This window comes from Hippichthys cyanospilos, chromosome 2 (assembly GCF_059441005.1).
Source record: "Hippichthys cyanospilos isolate Australia breed blue-spotted pipefish chromosome 2, RoL_Hcya_1.0, whole genome shotgun sequence".
NCBI classification, from domain to species: domain Eukaryota; kingdom Metazoa; phylum Chordata; class Actinopteri; order Syngnathiformes; family Syngnathidae; genus Hippichthys; species Hippichthys cyanospilos.
In genome coordinates, this window is record NC_142370.1 from 28,129,837 (window position 1) to 28,156,742 (window position 26,906).

The 26,906-nt window shown below is 39.8% G+C and overlaps 2 protein-coding genes across 12 annotated transcripts in view; one reads left to right on the forward strand and one right to left on the reverse strand.

The window, feature by feature from the left end:
• The window catches only part of inpp4ab (inositol polyphosphate-4-phosphatase type I Ab), a 29,139-nt gene extending 9,509 nt beyond the window's left edge, over positions 1-19,630 (reverse strand). For 2 of the 8 annotated variants that reach the window (XM_088405512.1, XM_088405457.1), the window contains exons 1-22: positions 19,491-19,630; positions 15,266-15,368; positions 11,519-11,752; positions 10,559-10,603; positions 10,361-10,479; positions 10,155-10,271; positions 10,001-10,080; positions 9,801-9,912; positions 9,597-9,687; positions 8,948-9,095; positions 8,727-8,857; positions 8,285-8,389; positions 8,101-8,209; positions 7,895-7,912; positions 6,483-6,666; positions 6,192-6,407; positions 5,245-5,386; positions 3,318-3,491; positions 2,772-2,846; positions 1,126-1,298; positions 924-1,047; positions 316-383 (exon numbers count right to left, since the gene is read on the reverse strand). In XM_088405512.1, the coding sequence (XP_088261638.1) occupies positions 316-383; positions 924-1,047; positions 1,126-1,298; positions 2,772-2,846; positions 3,318-3,491; positions 5,245-5,386; positions 6,192-6,407; positions 6,483-6,666; positions 7,895-7,912; positions 8,101-8,209; positions 8,285-8,389; positions 8,727-8,857; positions 8,948-9,095; positions 9,597-9,687; positions 9,801-9,912; positions 10,001-10,080; positions 10,155-10,271; positions 10,361-10,479; positions 10,559-10,603; positions 11,519-11,624 (2,337 nt within the window). In that variant the 5' untranslated portion in view covers positions 11,625-11,752; positions 15,266-15,368; positions 19,491-19,630. Of the gene's footprint in view, positions 1-315; positions 384-923; positions 1,048-1,125; positions 1,299-2,771; positions 2,847-3,317; positions 3,492-5,244; positions 5,387-6,191; positions 6,408-6,482; positions 6,670-7,894; positions 7,913-8,100; positions 8,210-8,284; positions 8,390-8,726; positions 8,858-8,947; positions 9,096-9,596; positions 9,688-9,800; positions 9,913-10,000; positions 10,081-10,154; positions 10,272-10,360; positions 10,480-10,558; positions 10,604-11,518; positions 11,753-15,265; positions 15,369-19,490 lie in introns of all 8 variants that reach the window. The other 6 variants (XM_088405485.1, XM_088405448.1, XM_088405504.1 and 3 more) reach the window with 4 other exon arrangements.
• A 940-nt stretch (positions 19,631-20,570) lies between these two features.
• LOC148428113 (sodium/hydrogen exchanger 2-like) lies at positions 20,571-26,902 on the forward strand. Of its 4 annotated transcripts, none has more exons than XM_088408600.1 (13): positions 20,571-21,046; positions 21,165-21,490; positions 21,600-21,737; positions 21,878-22,128; positions 23,252-23,469; positions 23,557-23,933; positions 24,014-24,084; positions 24,170-24,337; positions 24,530-24,635; positions 25,013-25,129; positions 25,222-25,315; positions 25,401-25,735; positions 25,807-26,902. In XM_088408600.1, the coding sequence occupies exons 1-12, from the start codon at positions 20,770-20,772 to the stop codon at positions 25,730-25,732; spliced, it is 2,475 nt and encodes an 824-aa protein (XP_088264726.1). In that variant the 5' UTR covers positions 20,571-20,769; the 3' UTR covers positions 25,733-25,735; positions 25,807-26,902. The 4 variants fall into 4 exon arrangements, with proteins under 4 accessions (XP_088264726.1, XP_088264727.1, XP_088264728.1 ...); XM_088408601.1 differs by having other exon boundaries at positions 23,557-23,756; positions 23,844-23,933; positions 25,401-26,902; XM_088408602.1 differs by having other exon boundaries at positions 23,557-23,756; positions 23,844-23,933; positions 25,404-26,902.
• Positions 26,903-26,906: the final 4 nt, after the last annotated feature.

A 26,906-nucleotide genomic window follows, 5' to 3' on the forward strand; every position in this document is an offset into this window, starting at 1 on the left:
CACGCACACACACACACACACACACACACACACACACACACACACACACACACACACACACACAGATCTACGACTGTACTGGTGACAAACCTGAATTTAATTTGCTCATAACAAGTGAAACAATTTCACACGGTACTGAAATTCTTTCACACAAACACGCACCCAAACTAAATGCTGTGACACTCACTTCCTGAAGCACTTTCAAACAACCTACTGAAACGCTCACAACCACTAATGACATTTTTGCATGTGTGAATAGTCATCCCAAATTGTATGGTATCCCAGATGACTCCTTAGAAGCACAGATGATCCTACCTTAAAGGTAACATTTCGCAGATCCAAGATGCCGATGTTCATGTCCTCCAACATGGCCAGCTCCTCTCCTAAAAACACATACCAAACTTTAAAGTACCGTTTTCCGCACTACAAGACGCACCGGATTATAAGGCGCACCCTCAATTAATGACACATTTTAAAACTTTTTCCATATATAAGGTGCACTGGATTATAAGGCGCACCCTCAATTAATGACATGTTCTAAAACTTTTTCAATCCCAATATCGTAATACTCAAAGTAATGAAAATAATAACTCAAATAATAACTCTAAACTCTCAATAGCATAATAACTCAAAGTCAATATGACCAACCTTGTTCAATTGTAAACACACAAAAGAAAAAGGTAAAGCTTACTTTATCAGTTCATTCCCCATCTACGAATCCCAATCTCAACATTGATCAGTATATAAGGCACACCTGATTATAAGGTGCACCATTAGCTTTTTTTTTTTTTTTTTTTTAAAAAAGAAGGCTTTTAGGTGCGCCCTATAGGGCGGAAAATACGGTAATTGTGATTTTAGTCCTCCCGAGGAGCTACATCTGCAAAATCTAGTGCCATGCGTAAGTTTTGCGTTCACAATTGTACCATAGGTGCTGAGTAGGGATTCAAACTCAGCCAACAAGCCAATGGTGTACAGCTGCCGAAGGAATCCATTATCACGTAGACAGTTCCTCAGTTTGATAATGAAACCGCAGATGAGAGCAGTAAGCTGCAACACACACACACAAACTCACCATTTTGTTGAGTATTTGTGAAGACAGGAAATGCACAGTAGAATAAAACTAACCGTCTGACTAAATACAACATCACGGCGGTACTGCAGGGAGACGTCCATGCCAATGGTAGGGGCAATGTCTTGCATCAGTAGAAAGGCCATGGACTTTTTGGCCTTGTCGCTCATCATGGCAACACAGTCAGTGAGAGTGGTGAGGAGAGGGTACAATGCTTCACTCCACTCTCCTGGAATCACACACACGCAACAAAGTCAACTTTAGGGGACTAGTTTCTCAAGTACAAATGTCACCAAATACTCATCACCTTCCAGGAAAAAAAAAAAAAAAAAAATTGCTAAGTCTATATCAACATTCACATAAACTGCACTGAACTTTTTCATCATCATTTGAGCCCTGCGGCTTATAGTCCAGTGCGGCTTATCTGCTGGTTTCTCCCACCGGTCAAGAAAATGTGTGTTGAAGGAGTCAGTTTATGGAACAACTACGAAACAGAACTGAAAAGATGTGAATCGATGACTGTGCTCAAAAAGTTTTAAAATATATTATTAAAAATATATATATATAAAAAAAAAGATCTTGTTCTAGTTTTGTTCTAGTTCATGACGTGTAAATTTGATATACGGTATACAGCATACGATTGTATTTATAGATTTATGATTGCATATATTATTTGCAATGTGTGCAATGTTCACGAAAATAATCAATGAAACTACGGTAAACAGTATGCTATCGAAGTATTGATTTTGAGTTCAAACTGCTATTTAACTCTGCTGTATTCTATTGGTTATATTCATCCATATATTTTCTATAAATATAATGTTGGGACTAAATATGCAGGCATTTTCAGTCTGTAAAAGAGAGGATGTTGCAGTTGGTAGACAACTAAAGAAAATGTAAAAGTTTCATATTACCACCATATACCTGCAGCTTTTGGTTCAGTGCGTCTTATCCGTGGCAAAAGATGTTTTTTTGCTCAATTTTTGCTACTGCGGCTATCACTTAAATCGCTAAAAAACGACTTGCCTTCAAGAACTCTAAATGGGAAGTATTATTTGTAGGTTTGAAACGACTGAAACATAAAACATATGTACAGGATGTCTGACCACATACCATACAACCGGGAAAAGATTTCCTTTGCCAATGTGTGGTGCCATACCATGGAACACAACCAAGCATTACAGAAAAAAACAACATAACGTACATCAGTTTAAAAGAACGTCTAAAATATTCAACACACAGGGTATGGATATGGGGGGAAGGGGATGATTTTACTTTATTATTATACTTTATTAGTATGTACATTTGTGCATATGAACTAATACTGTAGGCGTGTGTAAATACGTTTGTGTAAAATGTGTTTATATGAAGTATGCGAGTCTAGGTTATCTTTGGGTATATTCTGTACATTTTATGGAAATGAAGCTTACATCAAAGTTTGAACATAGTACAGTACTGTATTTAGATTGCACTTTTTTATGTAATTGTGAAGAGGTAGAATTTAAATTTTCTATTTACAGTACAGCATTTTTTTTTTTTTTAGCAAAGGCTATTCATCATGTAGATTTTGTTCATTTCCTTGTTTGTTTGTACAAAGTGTTAAAAAAATAAAATAAAAGTGAATTCGTAATGAACAGAAAGGAGACAGGGACTGATTGCAAGTAGTCGTGGTGTGCAAGTGAGGATTCCAGTCTGCTATTACCAGGGTATGCCTCCTCAACGTTGGGGCTTCCATCTAGAAGAAGGGAGGAGGTGCAACATGCATGACTGCTCGGTGCTATAAGTCACAGAAACACACAAAATTTTTTGTGAATCAAACAATTACCCCCCAAAAATCCTGATTAGAAAAAAGTACAGCACTCTGAATGAAGTGATTCACAAAAACCTTGCTACAGCACATTAGAATGCTCTGAGAGGTCATGAGTGGGCCATGACTCATGGCTCATGACAATGATCCAATTGAACTTAATTGGTCTGAAAAATATTATTTAAAGATTAGTAGGTTTCTCTCTCAGATTTCCAAAAAGAGTATCAGATCTTAATTAACCACACAAAGTAAATATCTGGGTGAATTGAGATCATTACTTCAGCATGTTAGCAGTTATACAGTGGCACTTTTGCCCCTCTGTTATTTTCAGCAAATATATTCCAACAATTTTGAATTTTATTTTGTATAATTTAGCAGCATACTACATACACAGTTCCAGTAAATAGCAGTCAAACAAACTCAACATTTTTCAAAACCTACAGTCATTTTGTTCAGAGTTCCCAGGGCATATGGATGAGATGGCAGGCAAAGAGGAGGGTGATGATGATGAAGATGATGATGAGGGAGGCAATGGTGATGATAATGAAGAGGAAGCTGGACACTCTTGTAATGTACTTCCTGGATTGATCCAGAAAGCTCGTCTTTTCCCATCACCTTTGCACAGCAATGTGAGGTTAATAACGCCAGAGATTTTGTCATGGCCAGCAAATTCCTCATCAGAGACATACAGTAATGTGTCATTTTATTTTTATCATTTAAAATCTGATAGATAGATAGATAGATAGATAGATAGATAGATAGATAGATAGATAGATAGATAGATAGATAGATAGATAGATAGATAGATAGATAGATAGATAGATAGATAGATAGATAGATAGATAGATAGATAGATGGACAACGGATGGACGGATGATAGATGGACAGATAGAAAGATCAATTTTATTGTTAGATTAAAAGATTCTTTTTACATTACCTCAAGAGATACTTTATTGTTGGATAAAAATATGGTATTACTTCATTACTAAGTCAATTGTGAGTACATCTATTTTTATCATTTTTTTACAAAAGTGTCTACAGTGGAAACCCACTACAGTGGGCCCCCGTGTTACGAACTTAATCCATTCAGCGGCTACGCTCGTAACTTGAACTGCTCGTATGACGGGCAATCCAAACCTATGTTAATTAGTGAATGCGTGCAACGCGTGCAAAAACCTTAGGTAAAAACATGACGACTTTATACACATATTAAAAATGAGTAACATAAAATACTGTACAGTTAAATTAAATAACATATACAAAGGAAAAATGACATTTACCTTTGGGGCAACGTGACTTGAGCTGGGTGGAGACGGAGGTGAGCAGAGACCAACCCGCAGAATTTATTGATTTATTTTCTTAAACAAGAACTTTTCTCAAACTAGAACATATCACCGGCGATTTCCTTCTCTTTAATCCATAATAGAAGAAGCCTCTCCATTTTGTTGTCGAGGTAGGTCCGTCCCCCGGCAAGGAAAGTCTTGCCCTTAGAAGATTGCCGAGCGGTTCCGTCCATACTCACGAGCAAGGTTAACTATGCATGCGCCTCCTTTGTATTTTTTTATTATCTCCTGCTTGGTTTCTACTGTCATCATCCTCTTACTTCTTCCTTTACCGCCACTTGCAATTTTAGAAGCCATGTCTAACAGATAAAGTTTGCAAAGTCTTCACAACATTCCTTCCTTCCGTTTTTCACTCATTTTCTCTCCTTCCTTCCATCCCGACCAGCTGTGCCATCAAGCTAAATAAAGGCGTTCGGCCAATAGCATATCGGCATTTCTGTGATTGACGTGACTCTGGCCAATAGCATCTCCGTGAGTGAGACCGGGACTGTGACCTTAATCAACCAATAGCATATTGGCACCTCCGTGACTGACTCCGTGACTGACACCGTGACTGAGACAGTGACTGTGACATTGTAAGCGCAATAACTTCTGATTTAGCTGACGTAGCAAAGCGAAAATAAATGTACAAATACAATGGCCGGCATGTCGTATTGTTCGTACTCGCAAGTCGAAATGTTCGTAAAAGAGGGTGTTCGTAAACCGGGGGCTGACTGTATTTGCTAATATTTTTCTTAAACAGGGGAGATGGGGATCGTAGACAGAAAGACGGACTGAGAGACAGACAGCAACATAATGAATGAAAGAAAGAAAGAAAGAAAGAAAGAAAGAAAAGTTACTTTTTGAATGTGATGATATGTTTTTTCAAAACTTTATGGGTGGAGAATGGGCAGGAACTCCTAAACCAACTAAGTGGACTAATTGCTTCCATGCAAAAACATCCATCCAACTGAAAAGTCAATTTAAAAGCTAGTTTTTCCATCATGTCGCCTTTACGTGTTATATTTTATGTGTGCATGTGGTACCCTTCTTAATGCAAGCGCCCTCCAGTTCTGTGTGGACTCTGCCTTGCACGGTCTCGTCTGGCTTTCTTTCCTTCTGGAGCAACTTGTCTACACGTTGGATGATGCACTCCAGAGACTTGTCCACATTCAGCCACACTTTCTCCTGACAGCACAAGTAGAGAGGCAGACACCTCAAATATATCACGTATATGTTTCCTCAACTTTGCCTGCAGAGAGAAGAATTCAGTTACATGTCCCCTCTCAATGAAACTGGAAGCAAAATGCAAAGATAAATCACAAAACAGTGGGCTTGTCACAAATGTTTTGGTGGTTTTTCTTCAGATTTGTTGCCCTGCCCTAATTCTGGGTCTAATCCTCCAGACCCCAAGCCATTAGGACATGGATTATTTGACAATGGACTGCATTGAAAGTATTCAATTGGCAACGTGTAAAGATACTTGTTCAAAAAATGTTGATGTATTTTTTCATCTCTTTCATGACTTGAATTTCTCAACTCAGCTTTTGTCTACAGAGCACTTTAAAAACAATTCTAACAACATAAAAATTAAGCCCTCCAACTGTACCTAAAGTGAGGAAATATTTCAGGAGATCATATTTGAAATGCAGAGCCTGAGAAAGCAGAAGACTAAGAAGGGATTGCCATAACAACCGAAGTCCTACTTAAATTTTACATGTGCCTGTACATAAAAAAAGGTTATTTTGAAGTAACATGTGAGCATCAAAGTCAGAGCATCTTCAATAAGTCAATGAAGAGTTCACAACCGATCAATCGTAAAGAAGACCAAGCAGAGTTGCCACAGATTTAGCATTTTGGTGGGAGGAATTCATTAAGGACTTAAAGAAGCTTTTCTGTGTGTTTGCTTACGCATCTGCGGAGATATTTATGACAGACTTCCGGTGAAATGCATGTGCAATGTTTTTTTTGTGTGTGTGTGTGTGTCACGCACCCATTCCTCCTCATGCCAGTCTACATGCAGTGACGATCGACTGCTGTTTCCGCTCCACTTGGCGAGTAATGTGTCCTGGTCGTTACGGAGGACAACTTGATCTGACTCAGCGGAGGGAGAAGATTTGGAAGCGATGTACTCAGGCCGTGCTGCATCCAGAGCCTGAATGGCAGATGCGAGCAGCTTACAGTCGCACACCGTGACCAGCTGTCGGGTCTGAAAGGCAAAATTTCACGAGTGGTCACGTGATCTTTACAATGTGGGCGCTGGTGAGATATGGCGGTAAAGTACCTTATCGGCTAGGGTGGCGAGCGTCCTTTCCAGTCCGCTAGACGAGCGGTCCTTCGCAGCTCGAGAAAGCCTCTCGGCATAATAGTTGACCTGGGTTTTCAGGGTGTTAACGTGGGCGATGATCTCTTTGGCTCGAACCACATCCTGAGGAATGAAGACGATAGACTGCGAGCTGGAGAGGGCGCTGCTGCAGAGAGCAAACATTTGATCTCAGAAGCTTGTTTGAGACTTACGGCTTACAGTTTACATATGGGATATGTTAGGGGTGTCCAAACAATAGCCCCGAGGCCATTTCTAGTCTAGCTTCCATTTTCGGCCATTTACTAAAAATAACATTAAATCCATAACCCAATTTAAAAAAAGAGTGGCGGTAGCATGGAAGGTGCGAGTGCCAAAAAAGTGGGCAAGAGGGTGCAACAAACGACATGGTCCATGAATACCACTGTTAATAATAATAAATTGCTTTTGTGGAGAGATTTTCTTTTAAATATCCAAAGACGTTAATAAACTATTTACAACTAAAATAGTAACATTTTTGTAAAGGAGAATACAAACAAATCCGTTTCAGAAGGTTCGATCCACGTTCTGGTCTGTGTTAAGGCCGCATTTGTGAACAAGGGAAAAATAATTAAATTCGACTAATGTTAAAATTCATACTTTTAACAGATAGGTATTCTTCATATTCTGACCGCAAAAAGAGTGTGATGTTTTTTTTCAAACAGCTGTAATATTATTTGAACACATGATTTTTTTTTTTTTTTGCATTTTTAATAAATTAAAGCTGATGAACCACAAAGTGCATCCTTCCAATTTTTTGACTGTGGCTAAGTGGAAAAGATGGCAGCCCCCGGTATATATACTGTCGAATCATTATGGGAAAACAACAAAAACAAACAAGCAATCCTACAATTTATACTATCGGAGAAAAATGCTAATTACATTTGTATTTCTTTTGCAGGAACAAAAGGTGGCATGCAGAACAATCCAATCAATACAACAGTTAGACAAAGACACTAAAATCTGAGAAATTGGGGCATACATAATTTTAAATGTTTTTGTTTTATCAAGAACCTTCATGTAATGACTTTGTAGTTCTCTTTTTATTCAAGTATTCAAACTTCCTCCTACATTCCAAAAACATAAATTTATCAAAAATTCTAAATTGCCCTTTGGAGTAAATGATGGTGACCAGTGGGGGTACCCTGCATCTTGTTTTAAAGTCGGCCGGATCAGTGGAGCATTCAACAATGATATGTATTAAATCACTGTTCAAAACACAACAACTAGTGAGTGACTTGCATTGCATCGCTGAATCGTGTGAATGATGTGAGGTGATGACTTCATCAGGGATGCTTGTTATTGTTAGACAAATACAGACAAATGAAAAAAAGCAAAGCAGTGCATCAACTCACCAAACCTCCTCATATGCGCTGACCGAAAAAAAAAAAAATCACAAAACAAAACGATTAAAAAAGCTACTGGATAACAGCGCCACTGAAATAATTCACAAAGTAAATGTGACTGGAGCAAAAATATAGATTGAGTGAAAAGAACGAAAAATATTTCAGCATGATTTAGTGAAGAGAGGCAGTCTGTTGCAAACTGTCTCTGAACTTACTGTTTCTTTGCCTCTTCAAACTTTTGCGTAAGTTTCCTCAGGCCACCATTTTTAAACCCCTGGCAGTGTGCAGCCGGTGCTCCAACAGTGATGATGTCGTATGTTTGCTCTGGGAACAAATGTGAGCGCGACACTTGAGTACACCATAACAAGAGCAATTATTTGAATGGAGGAAAGGTCTAACCGAAGCCTAAATCAGCCTGCACCCTCATCCTTTGAATGTGTAAGTTGGTCGGCATGAATTCCATTTTCTTGTCAGCCTTCCGGCTGCTGGCTTTGAATGACGGACCTAGCAAGGAGCAAGAACAGAATGTGTTTAGAATGAATACAGTCATGGACTGATCATTCACTAAGCCAAAGAAAAAAAAAAAAACCTGACAGTTTGCCCCTAAACTTTGTGGAAATGATAGTGTATGGGTCCAAGGTAAGAAAGTATACAATTGTGATGTCTATTCCACCCCCCCCCCCCCCCAAATTATTTAAATTTATAATCGTTGTTAACATTACAAGGGGCATCTTTTCATTGTTCGCTTGGTTAAAATTAGGATTATTTGACCTTAGCGCAAGTCCTTGCTCTAAAGAGTCCTGTTAAGTTTTACACATGACATGCAGCAGCTAATACAAACCTCTGTAGTTACTGAGGTCAGACAGTGTTTCTTGGTACGAGACTATGACTGTTTGGTAGTGTGAGACGATCTGTCGTCGTAGGTTCTCCCAGCATGGTGACAACTCTCCCAGCTCCTCCAGCTCAGCAACCCTGCCAGGGAAAGTATCTCACGTCAGAATGAAATCGAGTCAGAGACAAAACAGTCTTGATGCGACTTCATGTAAGATTGTGTCTTTGTACCGGGCTGCGTCCTCCTCCAGTAGTAATTTGACAAACTGTCTAGGTATGTTCAGGGACAGAATGCTCTCGGCCATCTGCTCTAGTACCCGCAGGTGGTTGGCATCAGTTGTTGGGAAGCGGTACATTCTGGACATTGTGCCGCCAAATACTGAGGAGACAATATCATCATTCATTTTGAGATATATATATATATATATATATATATATATCCACTAACATGATGTCAGGTGTAGGATACCAACAACAGCCAGTACACAGAAAGTGGACTATAATTTTGTGGAGGTTACTCGTCTCTTCTCAGAAGTGGGGCCATGTCATTTGTAACAAAACGTGTGACAAGCGCAGAGATGTGTGAACATGAATATTTATTGTTTTCCAAAATGCACCACGTAACCACATATTAATACCCCTTCTGGGATCTTGACTGGGAAAATATGAAAATAAATCACAATATTAATGCCGCACTTTAGCAAATATTAATACCCATTTGTGGTGCATCAGAAAGAAAAAAAATCATAATGTGTCTCATATTAAATTGTTCTGGGGTACAAAATGTGGAAGCAGGCCAGATCTGTCACGTGGCCCGTAGTTTTGGGCCCACTGTATGGGATTAAAATGGAGACATTTCTGCTGAGCGAAAGTGTTATACCTGCACGCAAGAGTGTGTCTCTGCCCAGTGATGCATACTTGATTCGTACTCCCATTGCCTCGGTCAGGCTCTCATCAACCGGTAAAACTTTCTACAGAGAACAGGGAAGGAGCTCAACAGCACGACGGGGCTCAGCTATGCGCTTCATCGTGAGTACGGCTTTTCTAAAGATAACTCATGTCTTTCTGAAATGCAGCATCCTACCCGGCCATTGATATTGTCTGGAAGGTGGTTGACCACAAATCTTTGATCTGCTTTATCCTCCATCTGCCACGCGGCCACAGAGATGTTCCCTACTCGCTTGTTCTCTGCCGACCTGTTTATTGAAATCAACCCAGCCAGAACACGATGGCTTCAGAGGCTGGCACATTGCTGCATGAGGAAGAATGTGTTTCAACTCTTACCTGAGTTCCATCTCTAATTTGTGGTCTTTGTCCTGCAACAACTCTTTAACCGGGAAAAGCGCGGAACCCATCAGGTACATCTTAACAGACATAAAACAGAAGTGTTTTCAGTTCCTTGCGCAAGTAAAGATGACTGTGAGCATAGATATCACACCGTGCCCTGGGAACGATCCTTCACGTCATAGACAGCCAGTTTAACCTGCGTTTGATGGTTGATGTTGGAATCTTGGAAGAAGGCGATGCTGCTAAGGAAGATGGGGTTGCTTGTGCCCTGGTGAGTGGTGACATTGTGCAAAATGTGAATATTCACTACCTAGAAAACATACTTTCGAATGTGTGTGCATACGACTCGAGTATCACCTCTATGACTTCAGTCTGGGCATGCTTGGTCCAGAAAACCTGTGGTGGCGTTGTGCAGCTCACTGCTACAAAACTGTTGGGTTTCCGATCCAAACCTGGATTCAGTAGTTCTGTGCAAGCTGTCCAATGAGACACACAGTCAACAATTACCCTACCAAATAAATCATTGCTTCCATTTTTTTGTTGTTTTGGACCCACCAATACTAAACTCGAGCACAGGTTCGTCTGGATCTTGACTGTTTCCTGGAACACAATGTAGGATCTCAGACGGATGTGGGTGAAGATGACTATTGTTGTAAATTGTTGACAGATAAATAATTGTATCAATAAGGTTGTATCCGGGTATCTAAGGATGACCAAGATCCCACAGCAGAGCCAATGTGTACGCACAATTTGGTAGGAAGACCTTTTCACACCCTGAGTGAGTTTTGCTGTAACTAGCCATCAAGTTTTTGGCGCCCTCTAGTGGGATATCTGTAGGGTGTAAAGTAAGCCCTCATTTTGCACGGTTAATGTAGTTAGAAACCCCCGTGATAAGTGAAAAACCTCAAAGTAGCCCTCCTCGGACTTTGGCTGGGCATGAATCAAGTGTGTGACATATGTTTTGTAGAACCCTTCGTTTCTTTCCCATGACTAGTGATCTCCTAACTGTCGTCTGGAGGTATAACAGTCTCTTTTGGGGCACAAACTTCAGTTTTCTTTTTCAACACAAAGCAGAGTGCTTTCAATGACGCTCCAAACTCCCGACTCATGCTGGTGCGCTGAACGCGCGACTCCTCCCTCCGCCCATTTTTGCATGCCAGGTCTCACTATATTAAGTCTGCCTACACCCCCACCTTGCCTATTTTTGCATTAAAGTCATCAGTGTTGAATCTGAGCGGGAGATAGGAGAAGGGGCACAGTAGCGAGAGATCACAGTATTGTATTTTAAAGGGAGTTGATGGGTTTTATATTGACATGACTAGCACTTTGCCACAATCCTGCGGTTAAAAAATGGGCTATGACAAAGCTTTTCAGATGGGGGTGGTAACTACTTGTAGATTTTTGCTATTCCCGACCAGGCTAAATTACCTATTTTACAGCACTGTATTCTGATTTATATATAACCTGCTTGTTTACGTTTCTCTTCAAAAATACATGTCATCTCCTCTTCCTTACCTGCAAGGGCCAAACCAATCATCTCACTGGACAACTGGAATGTGTTTGCCCGGTACACTGACCATGGCCTCTGTGTCCGGCTAGTGCGCTCTCTGCCCCCTGCCATGTTGATATGGGAAGAAGTGGTGATGGCAGGAGGCCTGAACACACAGCCTTAATCACAAGTCGTCACACACTCCCATGAGATTTGGTCACGCCCAACGTCAGGATCCAGTCCTTGTCAAAGCAGATCCCCTTTGACAAATGACAAAAACAACATTTCATTTGTTTACAATGGCACTTAATGCAATTACGTTGAAGTGACATTCAGAAAAAAAAAGTCAATGCTTTATGACAACATTTAAGCAATCACAGTTCCATTCTCTTAGCTCTCTATCTGCCTGTTGTGCGGGGGGAGAGGGGGAGGGAAGAGGAACATGTCAGACCACAAAAAGGAGCTCTGGTAAATAAAAAGGAAGAGTTTGTGAAACTGTAGAAAAAGACACAAAAAGCTTAGTCAACACAGTCCAAGTCCCAATCAAGTCAAAGGACACTCAATAACAAGGAAATGAAAAAAACAAAACAAAAACAAAACACTGTGCATCACAGGTTTTTAAACTTATTGCGTGAGGTTCCTCCTGGTGCCTCTACCGTGGCACGCCAAAGTGGAAGATAAGCAGCGGTGTGATGTGAGGGCCTCCGTGGCCTTCCCTGAATGCATGGACATCGGACCCACTGACCTGCATTTGAATCTTTGTATACGTTTCTAAAATCTATAAATTTTGAAATCTTCTACCGCTCAGACTTCCATCTCCTTCGTCCAGTTCTTCCGAGAGGATCCATGGCCATTTCCAGGCCAGCCGAGAGACAGTCACTCCAGTGTGTCCTGGGTCGTACCCCGGGTTCTCCTCTCAGTGGGACAAACCCGGAACATATCCTAATCAGATGCCAGACCCATCTCAATTGGCTCCTTTCAATGCGGAGGAGCAGCGGCTCAACACTGAGCCCCGAAGTGACCAACAGTCTTGTCTTGTCAGTCAGAGTCATTAGAAGGATTTCATTATTATTAGTAGTAGTAGTATTATTATTTGTCTAATCAGATTTCAGCTTCTGTGTGTGTGGCTATATCAGCGAACCTCAAATCCATTGCAAAAGGCAAAACACAACCGCAAATCAGTACATGCAAACAAAAAAGAAAAGGAAAATTTCTGCAAACAAAAGCAACAAAAACAAATTACAGGGGATGAAACATAAGTGCAAATTGGGAATCACAAGCAAACAAAAGACCGTACACAATAGAAAGGATAAGCACGGTGACATTTTCCTACTGGAAGTAGTTGGTGGGATGGGGGTGGGGACTCACGGCTGATTGGATGAGAGTTGTTGATGAAGTTTTGTTTGAAACTAATTTCCTTTCGTTTTTGTTAGTGATTTATGATTTGCTAGTGTAGTCTGTCTTTTGTTATGTGTGTGTGATGTTTTTGGTTTGGAATGACCTGTTTTGTTTGCTCTTTTCTTTTTTTACAATTTGCACTTCAGGGCCACCATAGTTCAGAGCAGCTCCAGTGAGATTCATTGCTTGAACATGGGAGCAGATGGCCAGACAAAATGGCCATACACGACTACATTACTGGGAATTCATTCATTAAAAAAAAAAAAAGAAAACCTGGACAGTGTCAAAATTACTCAAACAACGCTTGTAGCTGGTGGCAACAGCGAACGACACTACTAACAAATGGGGATGGAGTTCGTTTATATATTTATAAGCATCTCTGGTGAGCCTGCTGCATTTTTTAACGTTTTATATTCTTAAGGCATTCACAACCAAGGAAAGCGGTCGCATATTCACATGTGAAAAAGTAGATGCCAACATAGTCCAAATTTATTTTTTCAAATTTTAAAGCACTCTTTCAACAGCAATCCACTCACTCAAAAGACTTTTTGGGGTGAGGGACCTTTGACTGACAATGGAGGAAATGGACCGGGAGCGATGGTTGAGCCACAGTCACATGAACAAATATTAAGTATTACACAATTGTATCATATGGATTAAGGGTTTAATTACACATTTCTCAAATTAATCATTCCCTTGCGGTAGGAGTGTCAAACCCATTTTTATTGTGGGCCACATTGTAATTATAGTTTCTGTCAGAGAGATGGAATATTTGTAAAGTAAAAGTTTTGAAATTAGAGGTCAGTAAAAACTGTTCAAAAGAGCGATCGGGAACAAAAAATGTTTTTTTCCCCCAAAAACTTTGAAAAGTTGAAGACAACTTGCAAGTTTGCTATTTTAGACAAAAACCTGAAGTGAAATCAGCATTTGGCAGGCCACATAAAACGATGTGGTGGGCCGGATCTGGCCTTGAGTTCACCTGTGCGATGCATTGGGGCACTGCTTCAGTTTGTCCCGGATGCAAGATCACTACTGAGGCCAATATCAACCCAACAATCGTTTAGGGTCAATTAATATTTTTTCAGGGGGATGTAAGTGAAGAAAACATTCTTCAGTTTGCGAAGGTTCCATTTAAAACTGGGTTTCTAGGTTAATCGTTAGTGGCCTACTTCCTGATAACTGGTCCGCACTGATCACTTGGTGGACCTGATTCGTTCCAGTTTGATTCACATTCTACTGGTTGATCAGTTAAGGAAAATGGATCTATTGAAAATCATTACCAGTCTTATTTGACATGTGGGTCGTCCTAGTATACATGGATATTTGGTTAAAAACAGGGATAAAAAGTAAATGATAAAAATATCTAAAACTTAAATTTAATTTTCTTAAATTTTCCCTGCACTAATGAAAATGAAAACGTGTGCCAAGTCAATTATCCTGAATCACAAGTGCTACTTGTGTTAAAATACAGGTGGTGGTGAATCAGGCATACCATACATGTTAATTGGTCATGAACTGGAAATGAACTCATTTGAATGTCATGTTATTAGTGGCCCAAATCAATTTCAATATAGACTAAGCAAGTCAAAAGGCATTAAAACAAGACATAACTGTGTTTAAAAACAGAAATAATTTGTTAATTGCTGAAAGAAACCCCCCCCCCCCAAAAAAAAAAAAAAAAAAAAAAAAACGCCATTCAAGGCAGCTCTAAATTTAGCTCCTTGTGTCAAGTGTGTGTATACCTTTCTGAGACATGTGTGCGCACAGAATTTACGGTTGATGGAAAATCTGGGACAGGGACTCCTGACACATCCATTCATTTTCTACCACTCTTCCAGTTAAGAGTCTGGAGTGAGCTGGAACATCTCCCACCTGACTAGTCACAAGTCAATTGTAAATATAAACAATCATTTATTCACATTCACACTTATGGGCAGTTCTTACCATTATCAAACATGCATGTTTTTGGGACTATGGGAGTAGGCAATTTGTGGTGTGAGAATAAAACGCGTGTTTTATTTAGCTGTCATGAAGTTTGTCTCTCAATCCAATGCGCTTGGCTTTTTGCACCTGATTTGTGACTCTCGAGCTCATCTCGTAAATGTGAAGAAGTGTGTGTGTGCGTGCGCGCGTGCGTGTTTCAGTGTGTTTGGAGCTTGCCCAGTTCACCAAAAATGGTAAAGGGACTTTACTGGGTTGTCTTTGGCAAAATGAGCAAAAGCATTTCAGACCTGTATTCCCCTAAAGCTGTTTCTTACATGGCAAAAGCTGCTTTCAACATTAGTTCTCATCTTCACTTGTATAGTTATAGTACTACGCACAATTTAGTGGGCTTTTTTCTCAAGAAAGGGGAAATAAATGTCTCAGTATCTTACAATATCGAAGTGTCCCTTTGTATGTCACACAGTCTTTTTCCAGGAGGTGAAGTAGGAATGTGGGTAAAACAACTGATGAAGCAGAGCAGCACAGGTCCAAAATCTGATGAGAAATCACACAAAAAAGTTTTAGAACACATTTAGCTTGCCAGCTTAGGTGGTGAGAAAACTGAAAGCCTCCACCCAAAAAACAGTGTTTTTTCCCCATGTTGTTTAAAACTAATACTAGGAGGACTGTGTATGCCATCTGTGAGGTTCATTAGACTAAAGCATGAATAATGTCTTTCGACAGACAGAGCAGCTGTAAGCCTTTCACATGGTAATGACCAGAGGCAAGCTCCAGCCATGACTGAGTCAGCTCCTCAGCCTCCGAACCGCTTCATTTCTAGTTTTCAGTAATGCAAGGTGATCTCGATCACTAAAAGGGAATACCTTGTTTCTTGACATGCTCGACTTGCCCGTATTGCTCAAGTTAGCAGCACTTCCTTACGTTGCACTAGATTGCTGCAATATCAGTACGCTTCAAGACAAGAGTGCATCGTGTGCTAAATGTCTTCATTTTTGGCTTGAAATATTTCCTAAGTAAAAGGAAGCATTTTTCTGTTAGCCAGATGCATTGAAGAATGAAATCTGATCACTACTGAGTAATCAATAGAGATGCAGTCGCTGCACTTATTAGAGATGAACAATGTGCTCGGCCTAGGAAAAAAAAAAGAAAAGTCACTGTGTTCCAGCTGCTAGCACAGACCGTGATGATGCATTTTCCTTAAAATATCCATACACAGCTCAGCCTCTAATGTTCGGATGCCAGCAAGAGTTCATGATTAGCATAAATCAGTGTTGCGAGGCAGCTTCAATTTCCACACATACCCGAGAATGCCTACTCTTGCTGCGTATTGCCAACGATGGATGTAAACAAAGTCACGTTGCTTTGAGCATCACGAGGCAAAGACGCAGCTGCAGTCTCAGCCCCTCTCCTCTTCCTCTGACACTCCAGCCTTTTAACTCTTTCGCTTCAGCAAAAACAGCATCACATCTATGTGGACATGACACCATTTTTAGCAAACTAGCTCTGTTCAAAATCCCAGTGGATTGAAATGAGACAATCAAGATGTGCTTGAAGCGCAGGCCAACCTTAAACTTGAAGGTGTTTCCCTCTAAAGCAGGTAAACAGCATGGAAAGTGCAACATATTTTATATGTGCCTTCAACTTTATAGGGAAACAAAAGTAACGCGACAACCAAAAATAATCACAGATCAAACTCTCAATTTTTAATACTTTGTCCCATATCCTTTGCATTGAGTGAAAACCTCAAGTCTTGAACTCATGGCATCATGCTGGTGATGCATCTGCTGTCGCTGCCTTCAATTCTCATTCATTCTTAGGGTATTTGTCTTTAGCAAGTGAAATACATGTTCAATCAGCTGTCCTGGACTGACTGACATGGTTAGAAATCAGGGCCAATCACACTGTTTTCAGATGAACGGTGTTAGCTAAAAGAGATGGCATTTTTAAATGTTCTATTTTGATATGGCTTTCTTTCGCCTCTTGAATTGCATTGTTGAGGTACTGAATTAGATTGTGACTCAGTATCGGCAGATACTTAATATCAAGTGACTCAAACTCGGGTGGGAATTGGCATAAAAAGTTTGAGAATCACTGCTTTACTGAAGATCATTTTTCATGTTGTGTGTGTAAACCCATCGGCAGTGTGTGTTCGCTACTAGGTCCACAGTAACCTTGTGTTATTATTAGCACCTAAGTCTTTTTGGGTTTTTTTTTTCAAAGAAGCCACAGCAACACTAGGCAGGTTATTTTTTTTCCCCATTATTTTGGGAAACGGTTTGACATATGCGACAGCAACCTACGGGCACACACACAAACACACATGAACACACACATATGCAAGCGAGCACACACACCTAGGAAGATGGATACACACACACACACGCACGCACGCACACGCACACACACACACTCAGCTTTCACCCGTGTTTTAATCCGCCTCCGTTCCCCTTGATACCAATTAATGGTTCATTATACTGAACCCTGAGAGATCCAGTATGAGTGTTCCATGAATGTGACTGTATTTCTTTGTGTCACATCCCCTCTGCTAACAGATGTATTACTTTAATTCCTTAATACCTAACACTTTTTTTTTTTTACTTTTATATAGTCGACAACTTAGATAAATCCACAAAGGTTTTGGTAACGTATAATAATACAGAAAGCGAAGAAAAAAATATTTGACTATGCAACCATAGAAATATAAATATGCAATGTTTTCATATAATGAAAGTAACATTACAAAAAAAGAATACATGTTAAATTTTGACGCTCATAATAACAACCTGTATAATTTTTTAATCATCTGCACCAATTGGTTGATGCCACTTGTGTGTTGAAAAAAAAAGGGCATAAAAATGGAGGAAAACTACAAAGAGTTCTATACTTAAAAGGCTTTGGGGTATTGCATTCAATCTATTTTTGCTTTAATTATTTTTTTTACTGCACACATTTTTTACCACACATATTTTCAATCCATTGAAATAAATTAAGAAACATTACCAGTGTGAATAGTTTATTTGCGTCGGGTGCGTTTGTACAACTTTTTCTACAATAACACCAAGTGCAGTAATTGTTTGATAGTTCATAACAGAATGTGACGATTTGACAGAAAGTACAACTTAGAACAGTACTTTGTGATACACATAATAGGTACACCATGTTTTTCATCAGCATTTTTATCAGAAATACAAGTGTTGCCCATTGCTCATCTTGCTATGATCCATTTGAGGTTTGTAGAGTCATGACCTGCTCAGTGTGTGTAAGAAGGAACTATCACCTCCTTGTTATGAAGCCGAGAGAGGGCACACAGCTAAAAACATCTAACACCGCTAACAAGTCTGTGGTGGGAAACAACGTGCCCACAAACTGCTTCTGCACTTAATTTTCATCCTTCAGTTACTAACCAAATGCCTCAGTAAGGTCATTTGAGATGAAAAGTGTCTAAATAACGATGAATAAGGTCACAAATATAAGTCATAATATGTTAGCCCACTGATTTAAAGAAGAATGTCAAAGTTTGTCAAACTAGCTCACACTGTTGATATTCCTAGAGCAGATCATTTTCCACTGTAGACTTGATGACCTGCCTGCCTTAAAAGATTTGTGATGTAAAATCCGTGCCTCAAAAAAGGTATGGGAACACTCATGCCCATCATTTTTGTTTATGGCCTTATGGACTTTACCAGGGAAACTCTCGTCACATGTAATTTAAAGACAAAATAAATACATAATATAAATAAATAATTAATTATAAACAGCCACCTCCATAATCTCAGGTTTAATCAATGACATTGTGCATGTTAAAAGAATGTACATTATCGATGTCTCACAGAATGCACAAAACCGACTTTGCAGCAATATTGCCACATTAGTTCGCACTACTTTTACACAAGCAAACTTTTTGTAAATCAAAGCAGGTTGATGGGACAAGTAACACAATAGCAGTGAATGTTCATGTAATGTGTAGCATTTTAAGATACTCTGTCTATAAGCTATTGTTAAAACTTGAACAACTTCAAACTGAAGGAGCACAACCACTTAATTTCCACGTTTGTATCGTCAGTCCAGATGAATTTCACACGTACGTAGTGAAGCTCACTGCAAAATCAGAACTCGTAGTCGTAGAAAATGCACCGAAACGTGTTGCATGCGAGGCATTATACAAATATAAAATGCAACATGTTTGCCCCATTGCCCCTTCATTGGCGCACACACACACATGCGAGCGCGCGCACAGACACACACAAATATGCGTGCACACGCGCGCACACACACCGATACACACACGCACACACACACACACACACACACACACGCGGCAAGAGAAAGAGAAAGCAAGAGGATAAAATAAGGTTTCCGAACTAAGTTACGTAATGTAGCTTAGACTGCGATTTGGCTGTAACAATGCAGGTACAATTGAGTCATTTCCTGCTAGAAATTCAAGAACATTTTCTTGTAAAATTTCGTCTGCTTGACTTCCATTTCCTTAATTTGATTACACAAATGCCAAGCATGAACAACATAGTTTGACATGTTACCTAAAAATACAAAACAATGAACTTTGTGGAAAGGCTCGTTTTCCAAAGATGTTAACACTCAAAGCAACAACACAAAAACGACGAGACAGCAAGAAAGAGTATTTAAGTGAAAACTTACTGTGCAGACAATACTTGCATTCAGCTTTCCAATTAAAAATAGATTATCCACTTTCGTCAAAAGGTTATTATTTGTCGTCGGAATGTCTTTCCGACTGGAGCAGAAGTGACAGCGGAAAGGAATAGTTCCGCCTACTGCGTGACATCAAATGACGCAATCGCGCTGCCTACGGTGTACCGTAAACGTCACTTTCAAAAATTAACTTAACTAAAAACGACTTCAAAAGACCGGACAAAAAGAAATTATGAGTATTTCGCTGCTGGGTAACATTTCCCAAAATAAACCAAACGCATTGTTTATGGAGCTCTTTATTTCCCACAGAAGGGAAGCCATGCTCATGATACAAAACACCACGACTTCTGTTTGATTTTCTAACATCATGCTCAACGCTGTAACGTAATCGGCCGAGGCATAAAGTATATATCATATTATTAAAGGGAAATATTAAAATAAAACATATATATATATATATATATATATATATATATATATATATATATATATATATATATATATATATATATATATATATATATATATATATATATATATATATATATATATATATATATATATATATATATATATATATATATATATTCATTCATTCATTCATTCATTTTGGTCATGTATAGCACCGCCAGAATAAACTTGACTAATATAATATCATAATTATTGTTGTTCTTATTAGTTGTAAGGATTTGTCTTTGTCCCACTAGAGGGAAGCCGCGTACTAAAATTTTAACATTTGCTCTAATCTTATGCTTGCTAAAGTCAGTCGCCCTGAAATAAAATTTAAATTGCTTTGCTCTTGCACCATCCTGTGGACAAGAGTGTCATTTTAGGTCTATTTATATGTAGCTTGAATTAGTGTTCGGACCATGCTTGATGACGTTTGTAATTAAGCCCAAATTCAAAATTTATTCAAACGAAATGCGAGTTAGTGTCGCCCATGAGAAAAGGGAAACAATGTTGAAATGTCCCAACATTGGTTTGCTCCACCCAGTAGGCATGACACCTGTAACAAGCAGGTTGAACAACAGTTGAAACCAGAATTGCATTTCACCTGAGAAAGCTCGGAGGGAAGGGATACTTCTTTTTCTTTTATTTTATTTTGTTTTATTTTATTTTATTTTATTTAAAATGCAGCTGTACTACATACGTTCTTTCATGAAAGGAATAAACTCAAATGGGGAATATCAGCCCATTCTTTTCATGCTTACTATTGTCTGATGCTGGCAGTTTAATTCACTAGACTAATCGGTGTTAACCTGTGAAAATGTGTGGTGTAACTTTGCATGACAGACAAGGCCTATACGCAGTCCTTCTTTTGTTGCTCTGCTACCACGGAGGAAAATGTGAAATTCAAAAATCCGAATCATCAGCATCGACCGGCCTGACGACCGTCAAACCTTACCACAATGAAAATGATCAACCTCAGGCCTTCCCTGAAGAAGAGAGGGCCAATCTTCCTGTGTTTACAATGGACTATCCTCGGATACAAGTCCCCTTTGAATTCACACTCTGGGTCCTGCTGGCCTCCTTTGCCAAAATTGGTAAGTCATTTTTTATTTATGTATTTTTATCCTGTGTGTGTGTGTGCATTGAAACTTAAAAACAGAATGTTTTAAAGCAATATTATTCAACTTCACACTATGACTCATCCTCTTTTAGGTTTCCATATTTACCAAAAGATCACCATCTGGATCCCTGAATCCTGCTTGCTGATTTCCATTGGCCTAATTGTTGGTGCCATCATGCACTCAGTTAAAGAGGAACCGCCAGCTGTGCTCACCTCCAATGTCTTTTTCCTCTACATGCTCCCTCTCATAGTCCTGGAAAATGGCTACTTCATGCCCACAAGACCCTTTTTCGAAAATGTCGGCACAGTGCTATGGTATGCCGTAGTGGGAACTCTGTGGAATAGCATTGGCATTGGCCTTTCACTCTTTGCCATTTGTCAATTTGAAGTCTTTGGTCTTCAAGATATCAACCTTCAGGTTAGTCATGAGAACAGGGAGCATCAGACTAAGAACATCTTTTTGGATATAAAGGTTGAAAAACCTGATAAAATGCCATTTGTTCATATAAAGTGTATGTCCCCGGCAGGAAAATTTGTTATTCGCGTCCATCATCTCTGCTGTGGACCCTGTGGCTGTGCTCGCCGTGTTTGATGACATCGATGTAAACGAGCAAACGCACATTGTCATATTTGGAGAGGGACTCTTTAATGATGCTGTCACTGTGGTGAGTTTTTTTCTTTCTGTATTATTTACAAAGTCATTGCGTTATCTCAATTACTCATTCAAGAAGCTTCCCATTGCTGTTCATCTACGTCTACCATAGTTGTATATGTGAAACCATTTTTTCCCCCCTTGTCATTGCAGGTACTGTACAGCATGTTTTCCTTTGTGGCAGACATGTCAGCCTTTGAATCCACAGATGTGTTTCTGGGAGTGGCTCGGTTCTTTGTAGTGGGGGCTGGGGGTCTTTTCTTTGGCCTTGTGTTTGGCTTTGTAGCGGCATTCACCACACGTTTCACCCACAACGCACGACAAATCGAGCCCCTCTTTGTCTTCATGTTCAGCTACTTGGCCTACCTTGCGGCTGAGCTGTTTGCCATATCCAGTGTCCTTGCGTAAGTAGAACAAGCACACCACAAACAGAATTACAGCTATAGGTGCAAACATTCATTCCAATATACAACAATGGCAGAAGGGCAATGCAGGCAAATCTGGAAGATTTCAACCAAGTTAGTGCCCCATGTGAGTCCAATTCCTTTTTGGATCAAGAGGTTGTAAGATACTCCAGATTCTTGTGGCCTGACGGAACATGTCAAACTTGCTCTTCCTCTTTCAAGAAGGAGAAAGTTCAATGTGATTTGTTTGTGCAGTTCAGATACTTATAACTAAACATGCACTGCTGTGATCAAATAGTAGTAGAAGTTCTTTACGCTGTAACATGAACTCATTGGCCACTTTATAATCGTCACTTACCAAATTTTAAAGACTTCCAATTCAAGAGCAACAATAAGATTAATGACAATATTTCCAATGGCACTATTGTAACTCTCTAGAGCAGTGGTTCTCAAATGAGGGTGCAGGTACCCCTGGGGATATTTAAATGAACTCCAGGGGGTATTCGAGATTTTATAGAAAACAAACAAGCAAACATGAAAAAATCCTTTAAACAATCCTTTAAATATAATTATGGAACTAATTAAAAGTTTCAGGAAAATATAAGTTCATAAAACAAATTGAATGTTCAGAATGTACTGTAATTCAATTTCATCATTTTTCAAACCCCCGAGTCTTCCCCGTACTCGAATGGTTTGACCCAACCGCCCAAACCTTGACAATAATTTCTTCTGTGCACTGCCACAAGTCTAAATAAGGAATTTTGAGTAATATTGCTCTTGTGAATATGAATTAACCATAACAATCTGACCATTTTTTTTTAGCTCAGTGAACAGTCATTTTGCTACTTGTGGTTTTTCTTGATAAACTATATAGATTTTCCCAACATTCGTCAATCAATGCTGCACAGTCTGATGATTACAATAACGGGATTTACTGTGAAAAGTATCATAGTAAAATTCAAAACACAGGCCAAATGAGACGAATCATAACGTGTGGGACATGGAGTATGGCATACAATGAAATGACAGGACAATTTATTTCGGGGTGACCCTCATTCTTCCACCCGTCAATACAAATAGGAAAAACAAAGTGTAACAACTCCTTGTTTGTTTGTTCCTGCAGGATTATAACATGTGCGATTACCATGAAGTACTACGTTGAGGAGAATGTGTCTCAGAGGTCCTGCACTACTATCCGTCATGTGATCAAGATGTTGGCCACCATCTCTGAAACACTGATCTTCTTCTTCCTGGGGGTTGTGACCATTACAACTGAACACGAGTGGAACTGGGCCTACATCTTGTTCACGCTCCTGTTTGCGCTCCTCTGGAGAGGAATTGGTAAGTGCGGACTGAACATGTGCACATGCTCATCGGTGTGCTCAATCAGATTCCAATCATGTGTTTGTGCAAACTATTTTGCCACAGGGATCCTGATTCTGTCCCAGATTGTAAACCCATTTCGGACCATCCAGTTCACATTCAAGGACCAATTTGGTCTGGCCTATGGAGGCGTGCGAGGGGTCATCTGCTTCGCTTTGGTCTTCACTCTGCCTGACAGCATCAACAGGAAGAATTTGTTTGTCACTGCGTCCATAGCCATAATCATTTTCACTGTGTTCATACAGGTGGGGGCTGTTGCTATGATTGGGCCTCGGGAGTCAGATTCAGACGTAAATCCTAAAGATGGATACGTTTTTTTTTTCTCTTGGCAGGGCATTAGCATTCGTCCTATTATAGAATATATAAATATAAGGAGGACCAACAAAGACATGAGCACCATCAATGTAGAAATACACACAAGGGTAAGAATTGTCCAATAGTACTGTGTCACTTAATCATTAATCTATTCTGCTTTATTCATTTGATTGAATATTGTGCCAAGGCGATGGAGCACATCGTTTGTGGCATTGAGGACCTGTGTGGACAATGGAGTCACTATTATTGGAAGGACAAGTAGGAGTACATGTACATTTTCAAGTCTACAATCTCTTTGCTGATCGAATTAATCCATTCTGTTTGTTTTTGATATGGGGCTCAGGTTTAAAAGGTTTAATGACCGTTTTTTGAGACGCATCCTTCTTCGAGACAGCCGGGCAGAGTCCAGTATTGTATCTCTGTACAAGAAACTTGAGCTGCAGACGGCCATTGATTTGCTGGACACACCTGTGGGTGATCTGAGTGCAGCACCGTCCATTGTATCTTTAAAGTAAGTAATAAAACAAAATATATATTAGCTACATGCTATGAAAGCAACATTAGAGAGGCGTCTGTTAATGTACTTGAAATTTTAAAAACACACAAACTTGAACTTTCTCCATATTATTAGTTGCATCACATTTTCAATAAGCAACATCATATAGAATCTACCATTATGGCTGTTATTTTTTTCCCCCCAAAGTGACGAGAGGAAGAATTCATCTCGCCCAAAACAGAAATTCTTGGCCGCAGATGTGAGGAAAATGCATGACATTCTGTCAAAGAACATGTACAAGATAAGGGAACGGGTAAGATGAGTGATTTCATTTTCCAATTCCTCTCTTGACACGTGATAAAATACCTTGGGGTCACCAAACTGGTGCACCAGTTAGCTCCTAAGGATCACATGAGCTACCCACCTGTTCTCAGCTGAAGCTCATAAGTAAACTCCCAATTTTATAGCAGTAGTTACGATGGAGGAATGTAGGCTAAGTATTGTGGGAAATAATTCACACAGTGTCTTCATATAAATAAATCCCATTAATTACTTATTGTAATATGTAATTAATTGTATTTAAAACAAATTTATTTCTGGAATGTGGCCTGTCTTGTTAATCACTATCCAAGCAGTAGCACTCAGTTTCAAAAAGGTTGATGACCCCTGCTGTACTCGTTTCTTACACAGACCATGGCTTACACTAACAAATTCTACCAACCTGACAATAGCCGAGCCAGGGAGATTTTAATTCGCCGACATGCAAGCATCAGACGCAGCCTCCGATCTGCAAGTTTCCGTGAGACGGTGGGTTTGGATTTTAAGGGACACACACGCACAGATCTCAAATACCATCCAAACAATTCAACTTCATAGAGTATTGATTCTTCCTCTTCCAGCCAGCTCAAAATTTTCCTAAATCCCAGAAATACTACTCCCTGCAACCGGGAATGGATCCAGAGGTTGCTTTTGCACTCAGAAGACGAAGTCATGGTGTGTTAACAAAGGTTTCAAATATTTGCTCCAAAAGAGACTTTCTTTTTTTTTTTTTTTAAATGAAGCCGTCTTTTTGTTTCAGTAGGCAGTGGTGAATTAGGCCGCCTCCGACCACACTCTTCATCCCGCTCTATAATTCCTTTGAGAAGGCTGAACACTGTCAAGGAGTCGACACGTGCAGTAGGTCAGCCTGATTCATCTCCTGAGGTGGATACTTTGGATGAAACACGACCCAGTGGTCCAGTTGCAGCCCCACAGAGGCGTCACTTTGAGTCGGACCGGCCGCCGACTATGACTCCATCCCCATTAGCAGTTTCTCCTGCCTGGGTTGGTGACAACATCAGGGAGAATGAGGCTGGAGATCCACTGCTGGGACACTTGTCACAGGGATCACAAGGCTCTGGGAGGTCATGAAAGGTTGGACATTGGACTCAGCAAACTGGAACACAGATATCAATGAAAAAAAACAAAAAACTAATATGTTTCAGTATTTGTAGGTGTGAGTGGTCGTTCATCTCTGTGTGCCCTGTGATCGGCTGGCAACCAGTTCATGGTGTCTCTTCCCTGCCTGCTGCCGGAAGTCAGCTGGAATAGGCCCGAGCACGCCAGTGATCCTAGTGAGGATAAGCTGCAAGAGAAAATGGATAAATGTATGATATACAGGGGGCCCCCCGTGTTACGAGATTAATCCGTTCCGCGGTTGGGCTCAAATTTTCCGTATGACTGGCAATCCAAACCTATGTTAAATAGCTAATGCAGTTAGAATCCCAGGTAAAAACATCAAAATTGTACAAACACGTTAGAAATTGGTACCAAAATAGTATAGTAAGTGCTATGTATATATAATATACATGTATACAATCAGAAAACATCATAAATAAAAAATAGAGAAATTATTTATTTACCTTTGAGTGCCGCTTGTTATACCCATATTCCCTAATAAGGGTTATCTCCAGCATCGTTTCCATATAAATCATCTTCTTACTTCTCTCGTTGACATCACTAGCCATCTCGGGACCCATGGCTAACCATTTCAACTTTGAATTAAGCAGTAAAATGCACTATAAATACGGTTATGTAACCGCTCACAATCGAACAAAGCTTTACCGTTCCGCCATTTTGAAACGAATGAGGCCGACCAATAGCAGACCACCATCTCCGTGAGGAGATGCCGACCAATAGCAGACCAAAATTGTAGTGACGCGTTGCAGGGAGGCAAGTGTGACAGCAACTGAAAATAAGTGTAATTACCTAAAAATGCCTGCAGATGGAGACGAAACAACACAAATACAGCCAAGCCCTTAGGGTCATGACCGTTGTTTTTGTCGCAAAACCGGGAAAATACCATGACGATGGGAAAAAACTCAGTATTCCATGTCGCTGCATGAAATAATTCAAGCCAGGGGGGTTGTAACACAGGCGTCCACTGTATTTCACAAGAGGAAATATGGTCTGTTGAAAGAAACAAATGCTAACAGCCATATGCACTAATCTTGTCGTAAAATCACTGGATAATGACAGCGAGCAAGTATGGAAGGAAAGATGATATTGTTGAACAAAAACAACATTTCTAAAAGACATAATAGCG

Coding starts and splice junctions, on each gene's coding strand:
- LOC148428113 (XM_088408599.1), top strand. CDS start 20,770: ATGTGTGGTGTAACTTTGCATGACAGACAAGGCCTATACGCAGTCCTT. Junction 21,738..21,877: donor TTAATGATGCTGTCACTGTG/GTGAGTTTTTTT, acceptor TTGTCATTGCAG/GTACTGTACAGCATGTTTTC. Junction 22,129..23,251: donor GCCATATCCAGTGTCCTTGC/GTAAGTAGAACA, acceptor TTGTTCCTGCAG/GATTATAACATGTGCGATTA.